At 44.8% G+C, this 21,727-nt stretch overlaps 8 protein-coding genes, 1 long non-coding RNA gene and 1 other non-coding gene across 18 annotated transcripts; 4 read left to right on the forward strand and 6 right to left on the reverse strand.

The window, feature by feature from the left end:
• The first annotated feature begins 3,239 nt into the window (after positions 1–3,239).
• On the forward strand, positions 3,240–5,066 carry LOC117900037 (FK506-binding protein 59). The gene is made up of 8 exons (XM_034810226.1): positions 3,240–3,485; positions 3,560–3,702; positions 3,763–3,883; positions 3,949–4,087; positions 4,142–4,499; positions 4,564–4,674; positions 4,727–4,864; positions 4,947–5,066. The coding sequence occupies exons 1-8, from the start codon at positions 3,287–3,289 to the stop codon at positions 5,058–5,060; spliced, it is 1,323 nt and encodes a 440-aa protein (XP_034666117.1). The 5' UTR covers positions 3,240–3,286; the 3' UTR covers positions 5,061–5,066.
• Positions 5,067–5,171: 105 nt separating this feature from the next.
• Positions 5,172–5,905, reverse strand: LOC117900041 (putative RNA polymerase II subunit B1 CTD phosphatase RPAP2 homolog). The gene is made up of 4 exons (XM_034810230.1): positions 5,807–5,905; positions 5,642–5,753; positions 5,485–5,582; positions 5,172–5,433 (listed from the first exon to the last, which is right to left on the reverse strand). The coding sequence occupies exons 1-4, from the start codon at positions 5,830–5,832 to the stop codon at positions 5,241–5,243; spliced, it is 429 nt and encodes a 142-aa protein (XP_034666121.1). The 5' UTR covers positions 5,833–5,905; the 3' UTR covers positions 5,172–5,240.
• A 27-nt stretch (positions 5,906–5,932) lies between these two features.
• On the forward strand, positions 5,933–6,454 carry LOC117900042 (cysteine-rich PDZ-binding protein). Its single transcript, XM_034810231.1, has 2 exons — positions 5,933–6,143; positions 6,207–6,454. The coding sequence occupies exons 1-2, from the start codon at positions 5,980–5,982 to the stop codon at positions 6,334–6,336; spliced, it is 294 nt and encodes a 97-aa protein (XP_034666122.1). The 5' UTR covers positions 5,933–5,979; the 3' UTR covers positions 6,337–6,454.
• Positions 6,327–8,523, reverse strand: LOC117900036 (twinkle protein, mitochondrial). Its single transcript, XM_034810225.1, has 3 exons — positions 8,124–8,523; positions 7,629–8,066; positions 6,327–7,566 (listed from the first exon to the last, which is right to left on the reverse strand). The coding sequence occupies exons 1-3, from the start codon at positions 8,419–8,421 to the stop codon at positions 6,449–6,451; spliced, it is 1,854 nt and encodes a 617-aa protein (XP_034666116.1). The 5' UTR covers positions 8,422–8,523; the 3' UTR covers positions 6,327–6,448.
• Positions 8,524–8,897: 374 nt separating this feature from the next.
• On the reverse strand, positions 8,898–10,320 carry LOC117900043. 3 transcript variants are annotated; one of them, XR_004649261.1, is made up of 6 exons: positions 10,214–10,320; positions 9,826–9,966; positions 9,608–9,659; positions 9,344–9,443; positions 9,127–9,177; positions 8,898–8,933 (listed from the first exon to the last, which is right to left on the reverse strand). It is a non-coding gene; the product is annotated as an uncharacterized LOC117900043 (long non-coding RNA). The 3 variants fall into 3 exon arrangements; XR_004649262.1 differs by having other exon boundaries at positions 8,919–8,933; positions 9,377–9,443; positions 10,214–10,319; XR_004649260.1 differs by lacking the exon at positions 8,898–8,933 and having other exon boundaries at positions 8,951–9,177; positions 9,377–9,443; positions 10,214–10,318.
• LOC117902845 lies at positions 10,051–10,168 on the reverse strand. The gene has a single exon (XR_004649444.1). It is a non-coding gene; the product is annotated as a small nucleolar RNA Z5 (small nucleolar RNA).
• A 53-nt stretch (positions 10,321–10,373) lies between the features above and the next one.
• On the forward strand, positions 10,374–11,158 carry LOC117900040 (rRNA-processing protein FCF1 homolog). Its single transcript, XM_034810229.1, has 2 exons — positions 10,374–10,475; positions 10,533–11,158. The coding sequence occupies exons 1-2, from the start codon at positions 10,473–10,475 to the stop codon at positions 11,130–11,132; spliced, it is 603 nt and encodes a 200-aa protein (XP_034666120.1). The 5' UTR covers positions 10,374–10,472; the 3' UTR covers positions 11,133–11,158.
• Positions 11,159–11,199: 41 nt separating this feature from the next.
• Positions 11,200–12,525, reverse strand: LOC117900039 (40S ribosomal protein S2). The gene is made up of 2 exons (XM_034810228.1): positions 12,447–12,525; positions 11,200–12,067 (listed from the first exon to the last, which is right to left on the reverse strand). Exon 2 carries the CDS (start codon positions 12,064–12,066, stop codon positions 11,260–11,262), a length of 807 nt encoding a protein of 268 aa, XP_034666119.1. The 5' UTR covers position 12,067; positions 12,447–12,525; the 3' UTR covers positions 11,200–11,259.
• Positions 12,526–13,292: 767 nt separating this feature from the next.
• LOC117901484 (sorting nexin-17) lies at positions 13,293–15,014 on the forward strand. Its single transcript, XM_034812252.1, has one exon. The coding sequence runs from the start codon at positions 13,450–13,452 to the stop codon at positions 14,908–14,910; it is 1,461 nt and encodes a 486-aa protein (XP_034668143.1). The 5' UTR covers positions 13,293–13,449; the 3' UTR covers positions 14,911–15,014.
• A 1,065-nt stretch (positions 15,015–16,079) lies between these two features.
• On the reverse strand, positions 16,080–21,243 carry LOC117902019. Of its 7 annotated transcripts, XM_034813070.1 has the most exons (10): positions 20,905–21,239; positions 19,960–20,180; positions 19,452–19,868; positions 18,643–19,062; positions 18,479–18,578; positions 17,829–17,952; positions 17,535–17,742; positions 16,989–17,471; positions 16,716–16,928; positions 16,080–16,662 (listed from the first exon to the last, which is right to left on the reverse strand). In XM_034813070.1, the coding sequence occupies exons 4-10, from the start codon at positions 18,787–18,789 to the stop codon at positions 16,438–16,440; spliced, it is 1,500 nt and encodes a 499-aa protein (XP_034668961.1). In that variant the 5' UTR covers positions 18,790–19,062; positions 19,452–19,868; positions 19,960–20,180; positions 20,905–21,239; the 3' UTR covers positions 16,080–16,437. The 7 variants fall into 7 exon arrangements, with proteins under 7 accessions (XP_034668961.1, XP_034668963.1, XP_034668960.1 ...); XM_034813072.1 differs by having other exon boundaries at positions 19,452–20,180; positions 21,086–21,239; XM_034813069.1 differs by having other exon boundaries at positions 19,452–20,180; positions 20,973–21,239.
• Between the last annotated feature and the right edge of the window lie 484 nt (positions 21,244–21,727).

The following is a 21,727-nucleotide window of genomic DNA, read 5'->3' on the forward strand; positions in this document are numbered from 1 at the left end:
CACATGGAGCATGGAGCACGAACGGAGACGAATCCTGACCCGAACCCAGAGCCAGGCCTGTGTATGCTGTGGCAGCCGAAAGCTCCTGCTTGAGCTTGAACTTGAGTGAAAGCTTCCCCCACTCGGCCACTCGGCTGGCTGGAATGTTTACAGTTGAGTAGAGCACCATGGCTACGCCAACGCCAGCAGCGACGCTAGCTTCACCTTCAGGAGCGTGGGCAGCATCCAGAGATCTGGTCAACGTCTCCACTCGTACAAGTACGAGCACGAGCACGGGTATATGTATGTACATACATACATATGTATGTGTGTACATACATACCTGCAAAAATAATGGACACCGACGGCGGGCGAACATCGCGCTGTGTGGAAGCGGGAAGGAACCCTTATTAATGAGCGACAAGTGTGCCACGACTTCGAGTCCAACATGTGCTCGGCGCCTCTAGCGGTAGTTGATGAGTGTCCAATATTTTAGTTACCAGGAGACAACGACAGCTGAACCGATTTATAATGACAGAGACAAAAATCAAAGCGCGATTTGCAGGGGGGAAGACACAGTGGAATGAACAGAAGAAATTCTAGAGAAAGTTCCGCCAAAACAGATGCACCAAGGATGGGTTTACTGTATCCCAATCGCGGATATTTATAATTTGATCCCACTTATCTGTAACCCTCCCATGAATACAGCAGAGGTAGAGCAGAGAGCCAGAGCAAAAACTGACCGCCAAAGGAGATGTCACTATTTGTAAATCAGTTAAATCTCACTCCATCCAATATGACCTTGAAACAATCAGCGTTATTCCACTCATCCACACCCCAAAACATCCCCAAAAACACCACCCACCCACCGAACAGAGCGTTTACAGTTTGTGTTCGGCTTACAAGCGATGAATTATAGAAACCAATAAAATTAAGTGCATTAATTTATTTGGCTCTTGTTTTTGCCGGACTTCAAAGTGGAACTTGGAATTTGGTTCTGTGAAAGCCAAGGGCAAAATAATCAAACAGAAGACCAACGGAATGGATGAGGATTATATTTGATGCATGCTGCACATATTTATAAATATATAAACATAGGCATGATATGTACATACATAAATATGTACCTGTAAGCCTCGGGGGCACACGTTGAATTAAGGTTTGTGGGAAGTGCAGGTCAATGCAATCTCAATAAAGTGTCTAATTTTAATTGCATTAATAGGTAATTGATGGAAACGGATTAGACAAAAGGACAAAACGGGAAATGAATTGCAGTGAATTGTAAGACTATTTTAACTCTCTATTTCGATTTAAGATTCGAATTTTAAAAATGGAGGGGCGCTTGAATATCCAGGGCCTTGGTTGTGGTGGTTCATTTAAATCTAAGAACTGGTTCATTTATACCCGGAGTGGCCGACACCCGATAGTACATGTATATTATCGAGCGGGTTTATTTCACAGACTATACGGTAACACCAGGTTGACCATTTAGGGTATAAATGTCCTGGAGGATTCTCTCCTCCCAGGGGATTTTTCTCTATCTCTCTTGAAGGATCTTTCTCTCTCGCAACATGGCAATTCGCATTGCAAGAATGAGTTTATGTGCCCTCCCTCCCCACTTACGTATTTTACCGTTGGCAGCATCATTTGTATGGAACAGCAACATGCTGCGAAAAGTGAGCAGCATGCTGCGAACACTAAGAAGCACTGTTCCCCAACATTTTTGGTGGAATAAGCAACATTTATTACCCTTGCACTATGGGTAAAAAGCCCGAATTTTTGGGATTAATGTAATTTTTTTAGGTAAAATAATTAAATGCGACTTACATTTTCTGATTCCGGAATATCAAGATGGAATAAAACGGTTTTTAGAAGATTTTTAATTAGTACCATACATTTTTTGCGCGCTTTCGAAGTCGGCTGATTTTGAGATGCTTTGACTTGTGAAAAAGTGCGGGAAACATTGAGCAACTTGCAGCATTAATTGTAGCTCGATTTCAAACCTTAAATATAAGTAAAAATATGGAAACAAAAGGTCGAAGTATGTCAATTAAGGTGTAGTTTTTTAATTGTCCAATGTTTTGTTCGTGTATATTTTTAGCTTGGTACTAATAATTGCACGTCTGTTCTGTGGAATATTACTTTTGCACAGCACACCACTGCACTGAGGTTCAAGTTACATGTTATTAACCAATTATTATAGAATCATGTGGTGTTAATGCTTTTTGCCCGTTTTTACCCCTTTTAGGACAAATGTAAATTTGCAAATGCTTATGAGTTTACTCATGCAGCACTGCTGGAGGTCTGGAGCAACAACGTTGCTCACGTTGGAGCGATTCCAATCAAATTACTTTTAACCAAGCAATCATACAATTAGTAAATCAAACATATTTTTTTTTTAAGTTCTAAAATGTTTTAAAAGATCTTTTATCATAATTAATCTGTTGGGTAGATTTTTTTATAATAAATACGACGTAAAAGGGTTCAAGTACGTATGGGGGCGGGATGTAGTCGGGTTCCAAAAGACTACATTTTTTTCCGAGATTCTACTTTATTCTAACGAACATTCATGCCAATTTGTAGAGCTCTAGCTCTAGTTTTTGGATTAATGCCAAAAAACGGGCTTTTTACCCATAGTGCAACGACTAATAAACGCTACGACAAAATGGATATCAATAGCTTGTGATCAAAAAGGACTCCTAAATCATTGATTCGATCCAGAACATGGTGTTCTAGAGAATAGGCAACCAAATGTGGAGCACGGCCGTGAAAGGTCATAAGGTAGAAGGTCATAAGGGCATAAGAAAAGTAGCTTATTCGAACAAATTAATTCATCAAGGTGAAGTTGTACGCGAGTATGCAAGTACCAGTCGGAAAAGGAACGAGAAGGGACGTGTGAGACGCTTCTTACGCGTCACAACTTTTATACCCGGTACTCAGTAGAACACCTGTACCTTAACGGTTTTTTTCAAATTTTAAATTTAAAATTTTTTCTGCATCTCTCATCTACATCTACATCACTTCTCACGTTGAGCCACTGCAAATTAATTTCTTCACTCTGGCTATAATAATGATCCTATCTGATCCCCATTCGGTGATCTGATAAGATATGGGCATTCCCTACGGAATGCGGGGGTGAGGCTAATCTTTGAAACTATCGTGATATTATCAACCACTATCGAAGCTTTAAACCATCGATAGTGAGCTAGGTCGATAGTGTCCAACCATCGATAGTACCCATACTTCTCCACCTCTAATTTGCATTTCCAAAAATCAAAAGTGCAAAATCCATAGAAGCCGAAACAAAATGCCGGAAGAAACGAAAAAAATCGACCTGTCTGGAGATGGTGGCGTGCTCAAGGAAATCCTCAAAGAGGGTACCGGCACCGAGACTCCACACAGTGGATGCACCGTCTCCATGCACTATACCGGCCGTCTGGTCGATGGCACAGAGTTCGATTCCAGCGTGAGCCGCAATGAGCCCTTTGAGTTTGCACTCGGCAAAGGTGAGACATGAGACATGAGGCCAAAGACGACGCAGTTTCTGGAATTTTCTTGTACGTTCTTTTCCTTGTCTTAGGCCGCGTCATCAAAGCCTTCGATATGGGAGTGGCCACCATGAAGCTGGGTGAGCGCTGCTTCCTGACATGTGCTCCCAATTATGCCTATGGCGCTGCCGGCAGTCCGCCAACCATTCCGCCAGACTCTACGTTGATTTTTGAGGTACGTTAGAGACTAATGCTCAGCCAGTGCAATTCTCAATATCTCAATTCTTGTTTGCAGCTGGAAATGCTGGGGTGGAAGGGCGAGGATCTGAGCCCAAACCAAGACGGAAGCATTGACCGCATCATTTTGGAGCCGAGCGATAAGAAGCGGTCTCCCAGCGATGGCGCCTTCGTCAAGGGTAAGTCGGGGTTCTATCTAGTTTCTGTGGTTGGCTTAACCTCAATCGGGGTCTGTGATTTGCAGCCCACATTTCTGGTACATTCGAGGGAAGAGTATTTGAGGATCGTGAAGTTGAGTTTGACTATGGCGAGGGCAGCGCCATCGGTCTTGTGGATGGCGTTGAGATTGCCCTGGAGAAGATGAACATAGGAGAGACTTCAAGGTAAACAATGTTAACACGGAAAAAAGATCCATTCCAAAATCGATTTTCCATTAGAATCAAGATTAAACCATCGTATGCATTTGGCGGCACTGGCAATGAGGCATTTAAGATTCCACCCAATGCCACAGTCGAGTACAAGGTGAAGCTTATCGACTGCGGCAAGGGTCTGGAGGAGTGGAAGCTGAGCGACACTGAGCGCATTGATGAGGCCAAGGTGTACAAGGAGAAGGGCACCAACTACTTCAAGAAGGAGAACTGGGGCCTGGCCATCAAGATGTACACCAAGTGCAAGAATCTGTTACCCAACAGCGCCGACACCAACGAGGAGGTAAAGAAGCTAAAGGTGGCCACACACAGCAACATTGCCCTGTGCCACCAGAAGTCCAACGATCACTTCGAGGCCAAGACAGAGGTAGGTGGAACGTGCACATAGAGCATTCAATAACATCCATTGACATTTTTTTAATTTTCTTCAGTGCAATGCTGTGCTCGCCCTGGAGGCAAACAATGTGAAGGCCCTCTATCGTCGCGGACAATGCAATCTGATCATTAATGAGCTGGAAGATGCCCTGGAGGACTTCCAAAAGGTTTGCCATCATAGAGAGAAAATGTGCCTATGCTAAATGATTGTTTGGTTAGGTTATTCAATTGGAGCCTGGAAACAAGGCCGCTGCCAATCACGTGGTCATCTGCAAGCAGAAGATTAAGGAGACAAAGGACAAGGAGAAGAAGCTGTATGCCAATATGTTCACCAAGCTGGCGGCCAACGACAAAGAGGTATAATATGCCTCTCAACAAGTGATGAATAAATAAAGCTCAACCCTTTTTTCATCCCCCTCAACTCGCTTGTCATTCGAAGACCGAACCACCACGGGAAACAGATGTGCTCAGCAAATGCGGAGAATGGTCCGAAGAGGATGCCAAACGCGAGGCTGATCTAACGCTAGAGCGCGACAATATAATAATGATCTAGTCGAGAGGACGAAGACGATCAATTGTTTAGCATTTTAAGTACTACTCCTTAATGGTCGAGTGAGCCAGCCCTTAATTATTTCCACATCGAAAATCGAAACAAAATCCAATATTTAACAAGCAAAAATGGTACTTCATTATATGAAAAAATAGAAATAGCATTGAAACCCGTTTACTTTTCTCATTTGTCTCGCGGCAGCAGCTGAAAGCTCGGCCGTGGCTCCCTGTCGCGCAGCCACAGCGGCAAAGTCGGCACCTGGGCCTTGATATACTCCGAGGCACGGAAACAATAGCCGGAGCAGAATTTCTTTCGCTCTGTGAGATCGTATACCTTGTTTCGCGTTGCGCTGATTTGGTATTTCTGTTTGGGTACACTGCAAGTAATTCAGTTAGTCCGGCAGCCACCTTTTGCAGCGTCCACTTACTTCTCCAACGCGTTGGAACAGAGCGGGTAGCCGCAGTTTTTGCTGATTTCCCGCTCGTCCACAACGTCGATATAATTGTGGGGTGCGATTTCCCAGAGCTGGGGATAGGAGGAAATGTTAACTAAATCTTGGATGCAATTAAAAGCCATGCAAATACCATGGCCAGAAATTCAGTTTCAGCTATGCCGGGTTCCAAGAGTCTCACAACAATTTCCTGAGCCCGCGCAATTGCGGCGCGCTTTTTCACTACCGCCGCGATTAGCTGTTCTCTGCAAAGGGTTGAGTTGTTTAGAATAGTGCATTTAAGAGTCCATTAACTTACCGTAATTGTTCATTCTTTTCTGTCATCTTTCCTGCATTGTTTTTTATAAATTTTACCTGGGCTGCTACAAACAGATGGTGCTATCGATGGCACTATTGATAACACTATCGATGGCTCTATCGATAGTACCGATGGTTTGTAAAAACAAAACAAATTTATGAAAAACAAAAAAAATGGTTTGCGAAAAGTGTGAGGCGAAGCTCACAAAAGTCTCGGCTCCAAATCCCTGGAAAACTAGTACTGCCCCAGCAGGTGGACGTAAGATAAATGAAAACAAAGCGCTATCCTCGGCCCGAGACCGATTCAGTCCCATGGGCACGACCCTGGCACCTTGCCGGTAAGAAACAAACAGACTTTGCGTTGTGTTCCAGGCCACTGACGAGATTGCCTCCGATTTCAGCATCTGCCGACAAAAGGTCCACCAGATGGGATCCCACTATTGCCAAGCGTGCGCCTACAAAAAGGCAATATGCGCCATGTGCGGCAAGAAGATTCTAAACACAAAGAACTACAAGCAGAGTTCTACGTGATGCAGTCCATGGCCACACGGCAGCAAGGAGTTTATACTTAAGACTAGCTTAGTTACAGACAACATAATAATTATATCAGATAATAGTAACAACAAATGCATTAATAGTTACGTCAGGCCTCCGTCGTTGGCTCTACCTTCTCCTTTCTCCGCTTGGCACTTTGGACCTGTGAGGAGTAGCTGAGCCCCTCCTTGTCAAACTCGAGCGGCATGATGCCCAGATCGCCGCTGTAGCGGTTCTTGGCTATCTGCAAGTACTTTTTGCCCCGCACCGATGTCAGTCGCTTGTCCTGAATGATGAGCACATTGTCCGCCTCTTGTGTGGCTTTGGCGGTGCCAAAGACGGAGCTCGTGGTGAGGTCATCCTCCTGGCGCTCCTTGCGCGGGTGCATGACTAGCGTTACGTGGACATTGTGCTTGGTGGCGAAGCTGCGAAAGGCTGCAATGATGGCATCCTGCTCCCAGAACTTGTCGCCGCGCATCGAGGAGACTCCCATCATGAACTGAAGGTTGTCGATTATCACATGCATCACGTCGTGCACGTATGACGCGTGCTCGATGGCCTCCAGCACTGGCTTCAGCGGCTGCTGGCCATGGAAGGTCATAAAGTAGAGCGGCATGCGCTCAAACTCCGTGGCCCAGTGGTCAAACTCTTGCAGCTTATTGTCCAAGGGGTAGCCCACATATTGTCGCAGCAGCGTAGCCGCCAGACGGGTATTGCGAATCTCGAAGGAGCCCCAGAGCGTGGAAACGCCCTGCATGGCCAGATCGAGAGAGTACTCGCTCATGAAGGTGGTCTTCCCGCTACCCGTGGGTCCTGTCAGTATGGTCAGCTCTCCCCTGCGGTGGCCCTTGAGCAACTTGTTCAGCACTGGGAAACGCTTCCACTTGACGCCGTTTACCTTTTCAATGTTCTGCAGCTCGCTGAGTATGTCGTTCTTCATTGCACCAAATGTGGTGATGGCCTTGTGGCGCACCGGCGTGGCCTTGAGCAGTATGTGGCGGAGGTTGAGGCGACGGCGCAGTGCCAGGTGGGGCGCTGGTTCCGTTTCGGTGGGTCTGATGAGCAGGCATCGTTTTTCATCAATCTTTTGGGCAAATGCTCGGGCGGCATCCCAGTTGTGACTGCTATCGTAGTGCAGCCAAAAGACCAGCTCCTTGAATCGCTCCAATCCAGGCAGGCATTCCTGCGGCAGCATCTTCAGCTCGTACGGCAGGCAGACAATGCAATCTGAAAGACAAAAGGGCATGCTGTGAGCTGTGTGAATCGCAGTTAAAGCGGTTTGCACGTACGCGTTTCGAGGTTTTGGCTGGAGAGGACAATAAAATCTATCAAATTGCTGACTAGAACCGCTTTGCTCTTATTCCCCGTACCATGAACCAGCAGACCTGAAATGCAGCTCCCCTGAAAGGTCTCCTCATGACGATCGCTTAAATGCAGCACCTTCTCGCCGACCACCAGCTGCGCTGCGTTCCGTAGCTTGAAGTGCAGCAGATTCTGTTCCGGCTCGAATTGGGCCCCAATGGCATTCAACTGCGACTCCTTCAATCCCTTGATTCCAAGAGGATCACATGCCTCAGGCGTCACATCTATTAGGTTGGGAAAACGCGTTTCATAGACAGGCTTGCTTTGTTGGGGGCGCTGGTAACCGGATGGCGGTGGGACCTGATAAGCCGCCAGAGCATTGGCCAGCGAGGTTTTTACATCACAATTTGGGCAAATGAAGGCACCTAAAAAGCGGAAAACATAAACACTGTGTTCTAAAGAAAGTCCCCGTCGTTACACACCCGTCCGCTTGTTTACGTAAGCCAGCAGCCCTTGCTCGGCGGTGCCGCCTCTTGCCTGTGCTGCAGCCGGCTGCCTGTTACGTTCACACAGCCGGCACTCCAATTGTAAGCACGTGTGTCCATCCTTTGGATGTACATTGATCTGTCGCAGTTGTCTCTTAAAGTCCAAATACTCCTTAGGGTCCAGTAAGCTCTCCGCGTAGTCTGTGTCTATGTGTGTTGCATAGTTTTCCTTCCAGACTCTGGATTTGTGGTTATTTATGCGCAGCAGCGGTTTAATTAAACCGGCGCGTCTCATGGTACATGTTATCGATCAACACTGCGCAAAAGGCGGCGGCTAGGGTTTTCCCGGTAGAACGCAATTGAGGTGATGGAAGCCATTTCTGTATTGGCCGTGTACTACCAACAATTAAATAAAAAATTTCATGATTAGCATTTGTTTGAAATCAGCTTTATTTCGCATTAGATTATTAGCCAGATGCAACTCTTCTTGCGGTGAGCTATCGATATCGAGCGCGGCTACTTTTGAAAGACCAGGTGAGTGCACCCATAAAGCAACTATATAAGGAGGCCTCGTCGGTGGCAGAGTTGCTTCATGAGTGCACCTTTGCAAACTCATCAATTCCAGATCATGCAAATTATATAATTCAGGAAAGACTCTCTCCTAAAAAAAATCCCTGGATATCCCAATCCCCATTATCAAAGAAAGTAGTACTTTTTAAATTTTGTATTTAATTGGATTTATTTTGTATTTAATATGATTTATATTGTATTAAATAGAAGGACAATTGATGTGCTGTACGCCATATTCTGAAAATAAATAAAGAACGTATTAGTTATCAACGAGTAAACGCATTTAACGCAAATATTTCATTACAAATAGTTAATCAGACACCTAAGCCCATCATTAAGCCGAAACTTTCTGGTGGAAACCGCAAAAGGTATTTAAGGTAATCATCATTTAAACAAATGTAATAGTACATAAACAGCTATTAATAATTACCCTTTGCATAAGTTGGGGGATTACAGATTTTGTAGTCAGGTAACCAAAATGCTGAAAAATTAAGAAATAGATTAGTTTGTGTATTTCAAAACTGGGTTACAATATATGTATATTCGTATAGACATGCTTAATCAGACACCTAAGCCCATCATTAAGCCGAGGCTTTCTGGTGGAAACCGCAAAAGGTATTTAAGGTAATCATCATTTAAGCTGCTACGAATAATCCATGTCAAATGGGAGAAAATATTACCTTGGTTTGGAGTACCATGCGCTTGGAGTAGACATCTGAAGCACAACCTCACAGCAGAGTTCGATACCTGAAATGAAGTACATTTATTAAAGAAAATCCAAACCGAATATGCAAGCTTTGAACTGGCAGAATTTTTAATCAGGTTACATATTCTCTGCACGATTGTCTTAGTACAGGTCTGTGTAAAAATTCATCACTTCTGTTTAATATTCTCTAAAATTAAAGTCTTACCTTCTTACAGACACTTTTCTACTGCATCGTCCCTATGGTGGTTCGACATAACCTACAAAAACAAGGAAAAAATCTCATTAATGTCAGAATTCATACACAAAATCACGTTTTTTTGCATTGTTAAATCAGTTTACATTTTTCCGCATGAGTCTATTCAGTACAGGTCTGTGTAAAAGTTCATCACAAGAAAAAAAGTGCATTGCAAGAAGTTCCCTTACCTTCAATGTCCACAGGAGTCTCACAGGGGCTGACCGGGCAGAGGTGTCTCATAACCCTCGCGTGTCCGCAGGGCCGTCGTGCACGCACACACGCATAACATCAATTATTCAAATTTTCACCAAAGTATTTTGTATCTATCCCTGCAAAACCAAATACATGTCCATACATTCCCTTAGAACAGCAGTCAATCAAAGATCACTCAGCAAGAAAATTAAATTAAATGCCATCAGATTGCCGAATAATCTTTAATGAACAAATATAGTTCAGCGAAACATTGAAAGATACAACGTTAAGCCAAGAAAAATGTTCTTTCAGTCTCGTCATCAGTTTCATCATTTTGTGGCACTAAGTTTGTTTAAATTTTTTCACTAAGTTCCATTTGCTTACCATTTTGCTGGAGTTGTTGAAGAAAAGTGAAGCCACATCCGGGCGCACGTGGAAATGTAGAACGAAAATGGCGGAACAGCAATGCATCTAACTTGTATCGATACTCCGCAGAGGTAATTTCATGTTCTTTCGATATATTTCAGCGTTGCTTTGTGGGGAAATGCTTGTATCGATATTAGCTAAAAAACAGCTGATGACCAAAATTGTTTTTTTACACGTGCGCCTTTTTAATTTGATTTTAAACTGAAAATACCCTAAAATGGTAAATATATAATTGCATTAAATGTGTCCTTTAATAAGAGATGTATTTTTCCCACAGGGCAAGCAAAAGAAAACCCAGAAGGTGAAGAAACAGCGCAACGCACAGCTGAAACGCCTGATGAAGCCCACAGACTCGCGTCTGAAGGAGCAACTCCGGGAAAAACGAAAGAAGGCCGAGGACCCGCACCAGGTGAAAGTGCATGAAGCCACTCAGCAGAGCTCGGCGCTCTTCTTCCAGTACAACACCCAGTTGGGACCTCCCTACCACATAGTCTTGGATACCAATTTCATCAACTTTAGCATTAAGAGCAAACTGGATATTGTGCAGGGAATGATGGATTGTTTATATGCCAAATGCATACCCTACATTTCGGACTGTGTGCGCGCAGAGTTGGAGAAACTGGGCAACAAGTACAAGCTGGCCCTGCGCATCATATCAGACCCCCGCTTCGAGCGCCTGCCCTGCCTGCACAAGGGCACCTACGCCGATGACTGCATCATCGAACGTGTGCGACAGCACAAGTGTTACATAGTGGCCACCAACGACAAGGATCTTAAGAACCGCATACGCAAAATACCCGGAGTGCCGATTATGTATGTGGCTGCCCATAAGTACGCCATAGAAAGGATGCCAGAGGCGTATGGCGTGAAGGCGTAATCACCCTATGGATAGCTTAACTTTAACGATTAAAATAAACTACTTTAAGAAATGAAAAACAGCATTGTTTATATTTTTATGTCATTGAGTTTATTTAAAACCATTGGTTTGCTCTTGTGTGACGAGTCTAGGCATCAGCGTGCAGACGGGCTGTGGGCTTGGACAAGAAGTCAGAGTATGCCTGGTAGGGTGTTGAGCCCAAAGGCATCTCCTTCCACAAGTCTGGAGTGAGGTAAGCGTAGGTCTTGGCAATGGCAGCATAGGTGGCCTTTGCGAAGTTACCCAGGGTACCGGTGGAGCCACGGGCCGAGGTGTAGCAATCCTCAATACCAGCCATGGTCAACAGCTTCTTGGGGACGGGAGCCGAGACAATGCCAGTACCGCGGGGAGCGGGAATCAGACGCACTGAGACGGAGCCGCACTTGCCAGTAACCTTGCAGGGCACGGTGTGGGGCTTGCCGATCTTGTTGCCCCAGTAGCCACGACGCACGGGCACGACGGACAGCTTAGCGAGAATGATGGCGCCACGGATGGCGGTGGCAACTTCCTTGCTGCACTTGACACCCAGGCCAATGTGACCGTTGTTGTCGCCGATGGCAACGAAAGCCTTGAAGCGGGTACGCTGACCGGCACGGGTCTGCTTCTGCACAGGCATGATCTTCAGCACCTCATCGCGCAGAGACGAGCCCAGGAAGAAGTCGATGATCTCGAACTCTTTGATGGGCAACGAGTACAGGTAGATCTCCTCCAGGGACTTGATCTTGCCTTCGCGCACCAGGCGACCTAGCTTGGTGACTGGCACCCACTCCTTGGAGTCCTCCTTGCCACCACGGCCACGGGCACCACGTCCACGACCACGACCGCGTCCACCACGACCCCCACGAGAGCCAAAACCGCCACGGAATCCACCACGGGCTGGAGCTGCGTCCGCCATTCTACAATCAAAAAAGAACAAATATTTCGTTAGCCCATACAAGTTGTTACCAAAATCAATGTCAATCTTTAATTATGTGTGCTTGGATCAGACTCCTAAGGCCATCTTTAAGCAGAATGCTTTCTGGTGGAAACCGCAAAAGGTAATTGAAAGAATCATCATTTACGCACTGCTAATACTTTTTTTCAGGAGTCCCATGTCTGGCATCGCCATTTTGAAACACGTGGTTTCAAGTTGGTTATGTTTTACTCTAAATTACAATCGAATCTTTTGTATTTAACACGAAACGGAACATGTCACAAGTATTTGCGTAGGCAGACACACAAATTTCAATATATTTTAACCCATTTTAAACAAAATTATAATTAATTTCAGCTTACATGTGTATATTAAATGTGTTGGGGGTGAGAGAAAAAACGAAATGACCGAGAACTAGAAAAAGTGTGACTGTGGACCCTCTAAAATATACTTTCTCATTTTAAAAATATACCGTAAATATACCGTAGTCTTAAGTCATATTCCTCGATTTTGATGTTCTATTCGAACTTACTAGCTTGCAAAGACTTTCACCACTGAAACAATAATTTAATCCCATTGAGGAATCAATTTGGCCTATTATAAATACTTATTTTTATTGGACTGTATACCTTATGACCTTTTATTTTACAAATTTTTATTTGAATGTTTCATTCAAATCACCTCCTCTGGAAGCATGTGAGCTTTGTCTTCAGTATGTAAGTGTATGTAAATTATACGATATTGATATTTTAACGAAAACCATCAAGTCGTATTAAGGATTTCCTCTACAGGTGCGAAAAAGGTGGGAGCTTCGAAAAGTTCGTCCTTTTTTTACCTACTTGGCATACCTTGCCAAGAATTAGGTCAGCATTCACCCTCCCGGACTCATTTTTGGGTTTCAAATATGAGCTCGATCTAAGGAAAATATCGATATATTTAACGTCTCCGACACATTTCTGCTCTGAGCACAGAAATACGCGCCTTTATTTAAAATAATTTCTTTCCTTTCTTCTCCATTACTTTCCTTTATAATAACACTTTATATAATATATCGAATACATTTGTGTTCGTAAATCTATTTCTAATGTTTCTTTTTATTCAAGTCACTTATATGATTCCATTGCATTGCCATTGCAACAATGTGCCCATATGTCGTGCGACCATCCAATTCGCTGTAGCGATATAATACCAAAAAAAATGTGACCATATAGTATGACATCGCGGTACTGAAAGAGCGAGAAAATCTGCAAAAAATTGTTAATTGTACATAAACAAAGAAAACGGGGCTGAAATGCCATAAAACAACAAGCGTGAAACAATAAAAATGTAAAAAGTTGGCTGGCGATGCCGTAAAACCCTACAAACATGCATTTTTCCATACCGGACACGCAGGAACTGGGCTCGCCCACGTACACTGTGTATAATATACACATAAATGGGAGCTATCATTGTTTTCTGCGCTACAAGCAGTTACATTCCTTAAACGAGCAAATGCGACGGCATTGCTCGAGTTTGAGTTTGCCCCCGTTTCCCCCTAAAAGGTTTCTGCCGCTAACCAATGGGCAGCTGGAGACGAGACGCAGTGGCCTGGAGCAGTACCTGCAGATCATTGGCCAGGATGCTCGGATTGCTCGCTTGCCGTTCCTACAGCAGTTCTTCCAGCGTGCTCAGCTGGACACGGCACTGGCCGAGGGCAATGTGGCGAGTGACAGCGAGGAAAAGCAGCTTGAGGTCGAGGTCTACACAAATCCGAATGGAGCCCAACTGCTGATTAATTGCAATGTGCAGCAGAATGCCAGTTTGCTGCTGAAGAGCGTGTGCCGTGAACTGAAGCTGCCCGATGAGCTGATGAAGTTGTTTTGTCTGTACCTGATGCGCAAAAAGCGGGAGTCCGATGAGCTGGTTCTGGTGCGTCGCCTGATGGACTTCGAGTCGCCATACATAACGCGGCTCCATGCCCAGCCATGTGAGTTGCTGCTTCGCACGTGCTACTGGGACTCGAGCTGGGATGCCAAGCTGTACGGGAATAAAGTGGCCCTCAACTTGCTGTACAATCAGACCGTGGCGGATGTGAGTAGAGAGTGGGTTGTCATCTGCTCGCCTGGGCTTGGTCGGCAATTGAGTCATCTTCAGATGCAAGGTCGCTGCTTGGAATATATGAACGTAGTACGCGACTTGCCCTCCTACGGTTGCCTGCAATTTGAGGCAGCGAATGTCGACTATCCGGATCCGAAAACTGTCGCTTTGGTCAGCATTGGCAACAAGGAGCTCAGCCTACGGACGGCGCGCGGCGCCAAGATCTACGAGACAAAGTTTCGGGTCACCAGAATGCGCTCATGGCGTGTGAGTGTCACGCACAATGCGCTGGAGTCGCGGCATGAGCCCTCTCAGCTGCAGTTGGCATTTGAGTATTTGATTGCGAAGCAAACATTGCGCTGGATAACCATCAGCAGTGACCAGGCCATGCTGATGTCTGTATGCCTGCAGGCAATGGTGGATCAGTTGTTGCACGGCGGAGGAGGGAAACCAGCTCCGAGTAGCGATGATGAACAGGATGCCGGAGCTACATCGTCCGCATCCACACCCAGCTCGGTATCGTCCACGTCGACCTCGACCTGTGCATCCACATCGTATTCGACGACAACGACAGCGTCCATGACAACGCCGCCAGTGAAGTTTCTGGCCCAGGACTTGACACCCAAGTCAAAGCAGCAAAGACTAACGACGTCCCGCACTTTTGGAGCTGTATTCTTTCGCAACGATGGCGAGGCTGGTGCACATGTGGCCAATGAAGCGTTTGAGGGTATCGGTGATGATGATCTCTGAAGCGCTCGCCAAACTCTACGAATGGGTGCCAAACTAGTTGAATTTTCTTGAATATAAACAATATAACAAATATCCGCATGTTTTGTAACCACAGTAATTGTTAACGACACAACACAAATCGAAACCGCACATTTAAATTAACAAAGTTAGTCAGTTTTGCGTGTATATAAACCTTTATATTCTCGGCTGCTGCTTGGCTAACCCCCAAGGGAACTGGATGAACCGGTGATGTATTTTGATGACTGCTCAACAGGAAAGCATTTTCTTACCTTTATTATTTCTAAGAAATGTATGTTGAGTTTATTATTAATGCTCTGTAAATGGAACTCACTTTTTTTGGACACATTTGTAACCTGCTTATTGTTTAAAACTCTTATTGTAATATATTGTGAATCTTTTTTATGTTTACTCTTAGAATAAATACGTTATGCATTTGGAAAGAATAAATGTACTGATAACTACTCTGTAAGGTTTATGTGTTTTTATTTCTGTGTAAGGTTGGTTTTTTAGGTGAAACGTTTTATTATTGTGTCCATAAATAACATAACAATTTTAAGGCATATTACTTTTCAAAATACGGGTATGTTGCCGCCAAATGCATTTATCGATAAGAAATAGCCCTATTTTTGGTATTTTTGTGAGAAGATGTGAATGTATATTTTTGAGGGTCAGACAGTAGTTTGATCGATAAATCTGCGGTCACACTGATCATAATCCAAAGAAGTAGACGCGCGCGTAAAATTAAGAAAGATTAAAAATAAAGTGCAATGGCCGATACAAATAATCTCGCAACCGACAATTGGACGCAGAGGCACACCGTCGCTGACCCACAGTCACTATCGTCAAATAATCAAGTAAACAAGCTTAAAGTAACGAGTTAACAGCAGTGCCGTTATGTACCAAAATCCGTAAAAACTTAGTTACAAATATACTTTCTTACAATTTGTTTTGGTTATTGTGTGCTAATAATATTTTGTGCTTGTGCTTACTGATGTCACAATGAACCAAGTGGAGTCGGAAATAGCGCCGAGAAGAAGAAACAATGAAGAAATAAATGCGACACAGGTAATAATGAAACTACTCACATGTTTACGCATAGAAAAAAGGTAACGGGAATAGTTGGCAGCACATGTGACAATGGCGGCGGAAATGCTAGAGGAAGAGACAACTAAACTTTTGACTAGCGGTGATTTTATTACATATAAACATGTGGATTCACATAAAAAGTTGAGCCTTAGATTAGCGCTGAGACTTGGGGAGTCATTTGGCACTGGGGCTTGGTGTAAAGTGAAGTGAAGTCCGTCGGGGTTAGTGTCACTATTTTGCTGGTTCCAAAATAAATATTTGCTTATGCCTAGAGTAAGAGTTACGAGTAAGATAAATAGAACAGAAGGTTTTGCAGGCCTAAATGCAAGTCGACAACAAAAATGATAGCTGATAATGTCTTGCGATTGCCCGATTGCCCGATCAACCCTCTTGGATTCCAGTCCCTTGTCCAGCTGTGGATTCCACACCAGCTTTTCCCTTCTAGTTGTTGTTGTGGGTGTAGTAGAGGACTGTGTTGCCGGGCAGCTGCCAGTGGGAGGCCTTCAGCTCTATGAGCTGCAGCAATGTCCGTCGTATGGCAGCGGCCGAGTCGCCTGCATTCAAAAAGGCATCGCGCACGAGGCTCATGAGCAGCTCCAGCTGCTGTGGCAGCTGCTGCTCCACGTCCTGGCCAATGCAGGTGAGCACATAGAACAGGCACTCAACCTGGAATGAGATTATCATCAATCATTTTATCATTTAAGATATGGTAAACGCACCTCTGATAGCGAGCGGATCGGCGGACGCACACAATCCTCGCAGCACTTGGACAGCAGACTGAGCAGCACCAATGGTGGTGGCGTGCCCTCGTGGTGGGTGCGCAGCTGGATTTGCCGCCGCTTCAACTGGCAGAACATCTCCGTGAGGAAGGCCATGAAGGCCGTGAAACGAACACGGGAAGGTGACTTCATGCCTTGGATGGCAAACAGAAGCTAAGGGAAGACAGATTAATTGTGGATTGAAGCTTTGGATAGTCTTCGCTTATGGAGTACCTTCTCACGCTCCTGGTACCACTGACGACACGTATTGAGCAACGCCTCCAGGAAGGTCTCCTTCTGCTCCCTGGCTATGATATTGAGGCACAGACGGGAGATGGGCAAGGCGAAGCGACGGCTGTCCACTGCCCGCTTAATGAACTGCGACGTCAGCTCCATGAGGCAGCGCGAGTTCAGCTGATTGGGATCCTCCAGAGCTGTGTCGATCAAAGCTTGGATCTCCGGCGTAAACCCGCCAATATCGGACATCTCATTGCCCAGGCCCAGGCCCAGACCGGCCATGCCACGGGTCAGAGCATCAGCCGAAGACAGCGACTTGGAGCGTTGCAGGGCATTGCCGTTCATATAGGGATCCAACGAGCCATTGAGGTTGTTCCCCTGATAGGGCTGTCCATAGTTCGGCTGGAACTGCTGGTTGTGGTTTGCCGAAGACTTTTGCTGCCCTCTGGGCTCCGGGGCAAACTTTACACGATTCGTTGTCTGCAATAAGTAAACACAAAATGTAAGTTCAAGTGAAGTCAACCCTCATTTTCGCCTCCTTACATGTAATATATTGCCACTGGATGGGGAGCTCATTAGAGGCATTTGTCCACCCACCAGGGGACTGATTGGATGCGTCACCAAAATGGAGCGATGATGGCTGGCCTTCATGCCGCCGGGCATGTTGCCCAGGGAGAGACCAGCCTGTCGTCGGTTCACGTTTACATTTACGTACTGTCCGGGTCCGTTGGTGGGGAAGATCAGCGACGAACTGGAAGAATGTTGTAGATTGTAGTTTAGCTCTGCAAGGAGACGGGAAGAGGGGTAAACGCTGGCATTAAAAAGGTTTTGCTTTACCGATTACTGAGTGCCTCAGTTGGCGAACAGTTGCCCGTCATCGTAAACTCCTGGGCATTCACATTCAGTTTGTTTGCACCTGCAACTGCACCACCTGCACCTGCAGCCATTTCGCCGCGCACATCTGTGACAGAGGCATTTATACAGAGGAGGAGCAGGGAGGAGTTTACACCAAGAGTTTATAGCATGATGATGTGAGGGGCAGGGCATTGTTTTTGGAGTGTATATAGAGTATGAGACAGAGAGACATATGAAAAGAATCGAAAAGAAAGACATTTTTCTCAATAAATAAGTTGGTAAGGCTGTGTATAAAGCTTGCAGCTGAACGAGCGAATGAGCCAGGAAAGCAACTGAGGATTTCCCCCGGGAAAACTAACAAACAATATGCTAAGCATGTCCAACCTGTTGTAGGTATTCTATGAATATCTCCAGCTCTTCTTAAAGCATTTATATCTGTACAGAGCTCCCCAAGAACGATCTGCACTGAAGCGTAAATGAACAGCCGTGTAATCTAATCTCTATCGATTCCAGCGAGTTTATATTATAATGTACTAGAGGACTACTGTTCCATAGACAGCCTAAAGTATTCCGCAAAGCTAGCTAAGCAGGAGAGTGCAACAAAAAAGAGAGTAAAGAAATGAATTACTCACTTGGCGGTCGATATATATCCATGGCGGGCTTGCCCCGCATCTGTCCCGACTGCTGATTTCCAGGAACATTAAAGGCCAGACTGCGCCTTTTGTTGATATTCTGAAGGCGAAAGAAACACTTAAGTAAACAGCAAAATGAAGGAGAGTGATAAGTGAGAGCGCACCTGTTGATTCGAGGTGCGCACAAAGCTGCGTTCTCTGGATATAACGCCGGGCATCATGGGTTGAAAATCGGGCGACTTGCGCACCTTTCGAGCATCGTTCTGTTGACTGTTCAGGCTGGCCTGTGAGTGTTCCACTTTCTCGGCCATTAGTGTGCTGATCTGATCTTTTGTTAGCCTAATCTTTGGTAGATTATATCTGTAGATTATCCACTGGTTAATTGATTTTCCACTGGGTTTCCTTGGAATTAGAACCTTTGGGTTCTAGGTTTCTAGTTGTGTGTTTTTTTCAGTATTTGAATAAAAATTTGTACATATCACAATAGTTGTTGATTCCACTCTGATCCGATCCTTTGTTCTGTTCGAGCTGGAGTTGAATTTCTCTCTTCTTAATACAATGTTTGCAGAGTCAGATTGCTTGGTCTGCAATGGAATGAAGTGGTGGATCAGAAAGATTGCAGAAAGCCCAAGCCTCAAGCGCCATAAACATGTTCACCTACTCAGGAAATACATCAAAAATATACGCAAGACACTCGTACAGAGAAGTGTTTGCCCAAGAGAGAGACAGAGAAGTCGCCAACCGGCTTTATAGATGAGCGTAGGAGTTGCATCTGGTTTGTGGTGCCCAAGCCGGAGCTCTTCAGCTCCACAGCAGCCATGACATCAGCCTCAAAACTAATGTGAGAGAGATCCAAGCGCTACCCACCCAGATGTAGAGCACTGCCATGTACATATCGTATGTCTACTATGTGTTCTCTCAAGAGCCACAAGCCCCCTGCGAAGATTGGAATTGTGGGGAGTGAATCACTTACCTTTTTGTGCAAAGTTTTATGCTTCTTCCAATTGTTTTTCGAGCTTTTGTGTTCGTCGATTCGGTTGCTGCTGGGCTGTTGTTGCTGCAGTTATTTATTATTTATATTTTTAGTTCGTATAAAGATATTTATCTACTTCATAGATACGCTCTTTCTGTTGGTTCGTCTATCGTTTAATTATGCTGGGCAGGCACGCGCTCAAAGTCCAGCCGCAGAGCCATAAGCCATAAGTAATAATTCCGTAAATAGTGCCGGAGATATTCCAAATATGAATCCAAGTTCTTTTCTAGCTATGGAATCTCTCGCACAAAACACAAACAAAGATGCAGAGGCACGATCGTGTGGGGGGTGGCCCGTAATTGTTTGGATATCTCTTGTTTGATTGTTTGCTTGTGTGTGTGTGGGAGGGTGGAGCAGCTGTTCGAAGAGAGAGGAGTTGTTGTATGCCAGATATGAGTCAATGGGGAAGGGCGGGCGGTGTTCCGGCTTCTTTATTGAGTATACGCACCGTGCGGGCAGCTATGGCTGTGCTTTTTGTGTTTGTTGCTTTGTGCTGCTCGTTCTCTCTCTAGCTCTCTCGGTGGTTCTGTGCTGTAATTGCGTTTTCCTCTTTTGCTTGTTTGGGTTTTGTTCGCGTTATTTTCGTTCGTTTCTCTTTTAAGTGTAGATCGCAGATCGCTCGCTTTATATATTGTAGTTCTTATTCTTCGGATTACTCACAACTAGACACTGCACACACACATGTACATGGAGAGCGGGAGGAATTATTAATTATTTGTGTACATTTATTATGATTTTGAGTCATAAGAATTCGTAGGATGACAGCATCCAAAAGCTACTTTAAAGTGATTCTTTTTAATGTTTTTATTATTTATTGTCTGGCTCTCTCCACGCGCTACCTTTCTTCCTCTATTGCCAAAAATCGCTCACATGTGCCACTGCCATCGTCGCATCTATATTTATACTATATGACCGGACGGATGGATGATTTGTGTATGTATTTCCACGGACAAACAGACAGACCGAGAGACATATACATATGCATGCATTTTGGCGTTTCTTCCGTTTCCGTCAGAGCCAAAAACTCAGAACTGGGTGTGACGCGAAACACTGGGGAATCTATTTCATTATTATTATTATTGGCCTGATATTTATTTAGTATTTTGTGTGCAATATGATTTCCGTCGTTCGCAAACTGTTTCCTTCTTTTTTTTTTCTATTTTTAAATAGATTTCGGCTTGCTTGAGGAGCGGCCAAAGCCGAAAAAAAGCAAAGAACGGGCCTGGGGCATGGGGACGAGGGAAAAACTTATGTACTCGGCATGAATCACATCACATAATAGCAAACGGATTCCGCTTCTGATTTCCGACGATTCGTTAGAGTGGAATAGAGGCAGAGGCAGAGGCAGAGACCAAAACCAAACAGTTGGATCGCGGATGGCACTGGCACATACTGTTTTTGTTTAATTATAGAATCTGCTTCAGCTGTGTGCTGCCTGCTCCGTTTGGCTCCGTTCCGTACCGATCCGCTTCGCGTACTACTGCAATTGTTCGAGTTTTTGGTTTATGTTTTCGGGGGGTCACATATGTTCGTTGATCAGACTCCTCCAAGTAAATATGTATATATCGTCGTACACTATGGATATGGTATGGTTCTATCCACTATCCATCTATCGCTGTGCGTCGTGTCGGGGTGTGTGTGTGTGTGTGTGTTTTTCGCAAGTAGTATGTTTGTATATGTATGTGAGTAACGCGCTTAAACTTAAAAATTAAATCATCGGCGCGAGCGATCAGTTGAAGACTGAAAAATGTTGATGAATCGCCCCGCCGCGCACAAAAGCCAACTGAAAGCTTCCTCTCTCTCTCTGGTGCACCTACATATGTATATAAGGTGGTTCCGTCGGCTGCCCAATCGCTTCGTTTTCGCACCCCTAGAGTTTTTCTTGCAATAGCCAACTTTAAACCCCATGCCATAAAAGTGTTAATCAGCACACTCTACTGTCGTTTCACTCACACTTACCACGCAGAACCATTTCACTCGCTCTAATTGACAGTATTGTTAGTGATGCCGTTTGGCCGACGAGACCACCTTATATAATTTCATCATGGCTGAAAGCTCCTCTCTCTCGCTGGTTCGAAGCGCAAACAAAGCAGAGGGAGAGCGTCTCATCGTACATATAGTAGACACCCGTTTGGGGGCATGTTTAGTTTTCAATGCACAATAGATCTTTATACTTATAACAAATCATTCAAACTTAGTAGAAAACTTAGTACAGA

This window comes from Drosophila subobscura, chromosome U (genome assembly GCF_008121235.1).
Source record: "Drosophila subobscura isolate 14011-0131.10 chromosome U, UCBerk_Dsub_1.0, whole genome shotgun sequence".
Classification (NCBI taxonomy): domain Eukaryota; kingdom Metazoa; phylum Arthropoda; class Insecta; order Diptera; family Drosophilidae; genus Drosophila; species Drosophila subobscura.

Coding starts and splice junctions, on each gene's coding strand:
- LOC117900037 (XM_034810226.1), top strand. CDS start 3,287: ATGCCGGAAGAAACGAAAAAAATCGACCTGTCTGGAGATGGTGGCGTG. Junction 3,884..3,948: donor CGATGGCGCCTTCGTCAAGG/GTAAGTCGGGGT, acceptor TGTGATTTGCAG/CCCACATTTCTGGTACATTC. Junction 4,675..4,726: donor CCCTGGAGGACTTCCAAAAG/GTTTGCCATCAT, acceptor TTGTTTGGTTAG/GTTATTCAATTGGAGCCTGG.
- LOC117900042 (XM_034810231.1), top strand. CDS start 5,980: ATGGTTTGCGAAAAGTGTGAGGCGAAGCTCACAAAAGTCTCGGCTCCA. Junction 6,144..6,206: donor ACGACCCTGGCACCTTGCCG/GTAAGAAACAAA, acceptor CTCCGATTTCAG/CATCTGCCGACAAAAGGTCC.
- LOC117902019 (XM_034813072.1), bottom strand. CDS start 18,789: ATGGCCGAGAAAGTGGAACACTCACAGGCCAGCCTGAACAGTCAACAG. Junction 17,743..17,828: donor ACTGAGGCACTCAGTAATCG/GTAAAGCAAAAC, acceptor ACATTCTTCCAG/TTCGTCGCTGATCTTCCCCA. Junction 16,929..16,988: donor GGTACCAGGAGCGTGAGAAG/GTACTCCATAAG, acceptor GTCTTCCCTTAG/CTTCTGTTTGCCATCCAAGG.
- LOC117901484 (XM_034812252.1), top strand. CDS start 13,450: ATGCATTTTTCCATACCGGACACGCAGGAACTGGGCTCGCCCACGTAC.
- LOC117900039 (XM_034810228.1), bottom strand. CDS start 12,066: ATGGCGGACGCAGCTCCAGCCCGTGGTGGATTCCGTGGCGGTTTTGGC.
- LOC117900041 (XM_034810230.1), bottom strand. CDS start 5,832: ATGACAGAAAAGAATGAACAATTACG. Junction 5,754..5,806: donor GAAAAGAATGAACAATTACG/GTAAGTTAATGG, acceptor AACCCTTTGCAG/AGAACAGCTAATCGCGGCGG. Junction 5,583..5,641: donor AAACTGAATTTCTGGCCATG/GTATTTGCATGG, acceptor TCCTATCCCCAG/CTCTGGGAAATCGCACCCCA.
- LOC117900036 (XM_034810225.1), bottom strand. CDS start 8,421: ATGAGACGCGCCGGTTTAATTAAACCGCTGCTGCGCATAAATAACCAC. Junction 8,067..8,123: donor TTACGTAAACAAGCGGACGG/GTGTGTAACGAC, acceptor TCCGCTTTTTAG/GTGCCTTCATTTGCCCAAAT. Junction 7,567..7,628: donor CAGCCAAAACCTCGAAACGC/GTACGTGCAAAC, acceptor TTTGTCTTTCAG/ATTGCATTGTCTGCCTGCCG.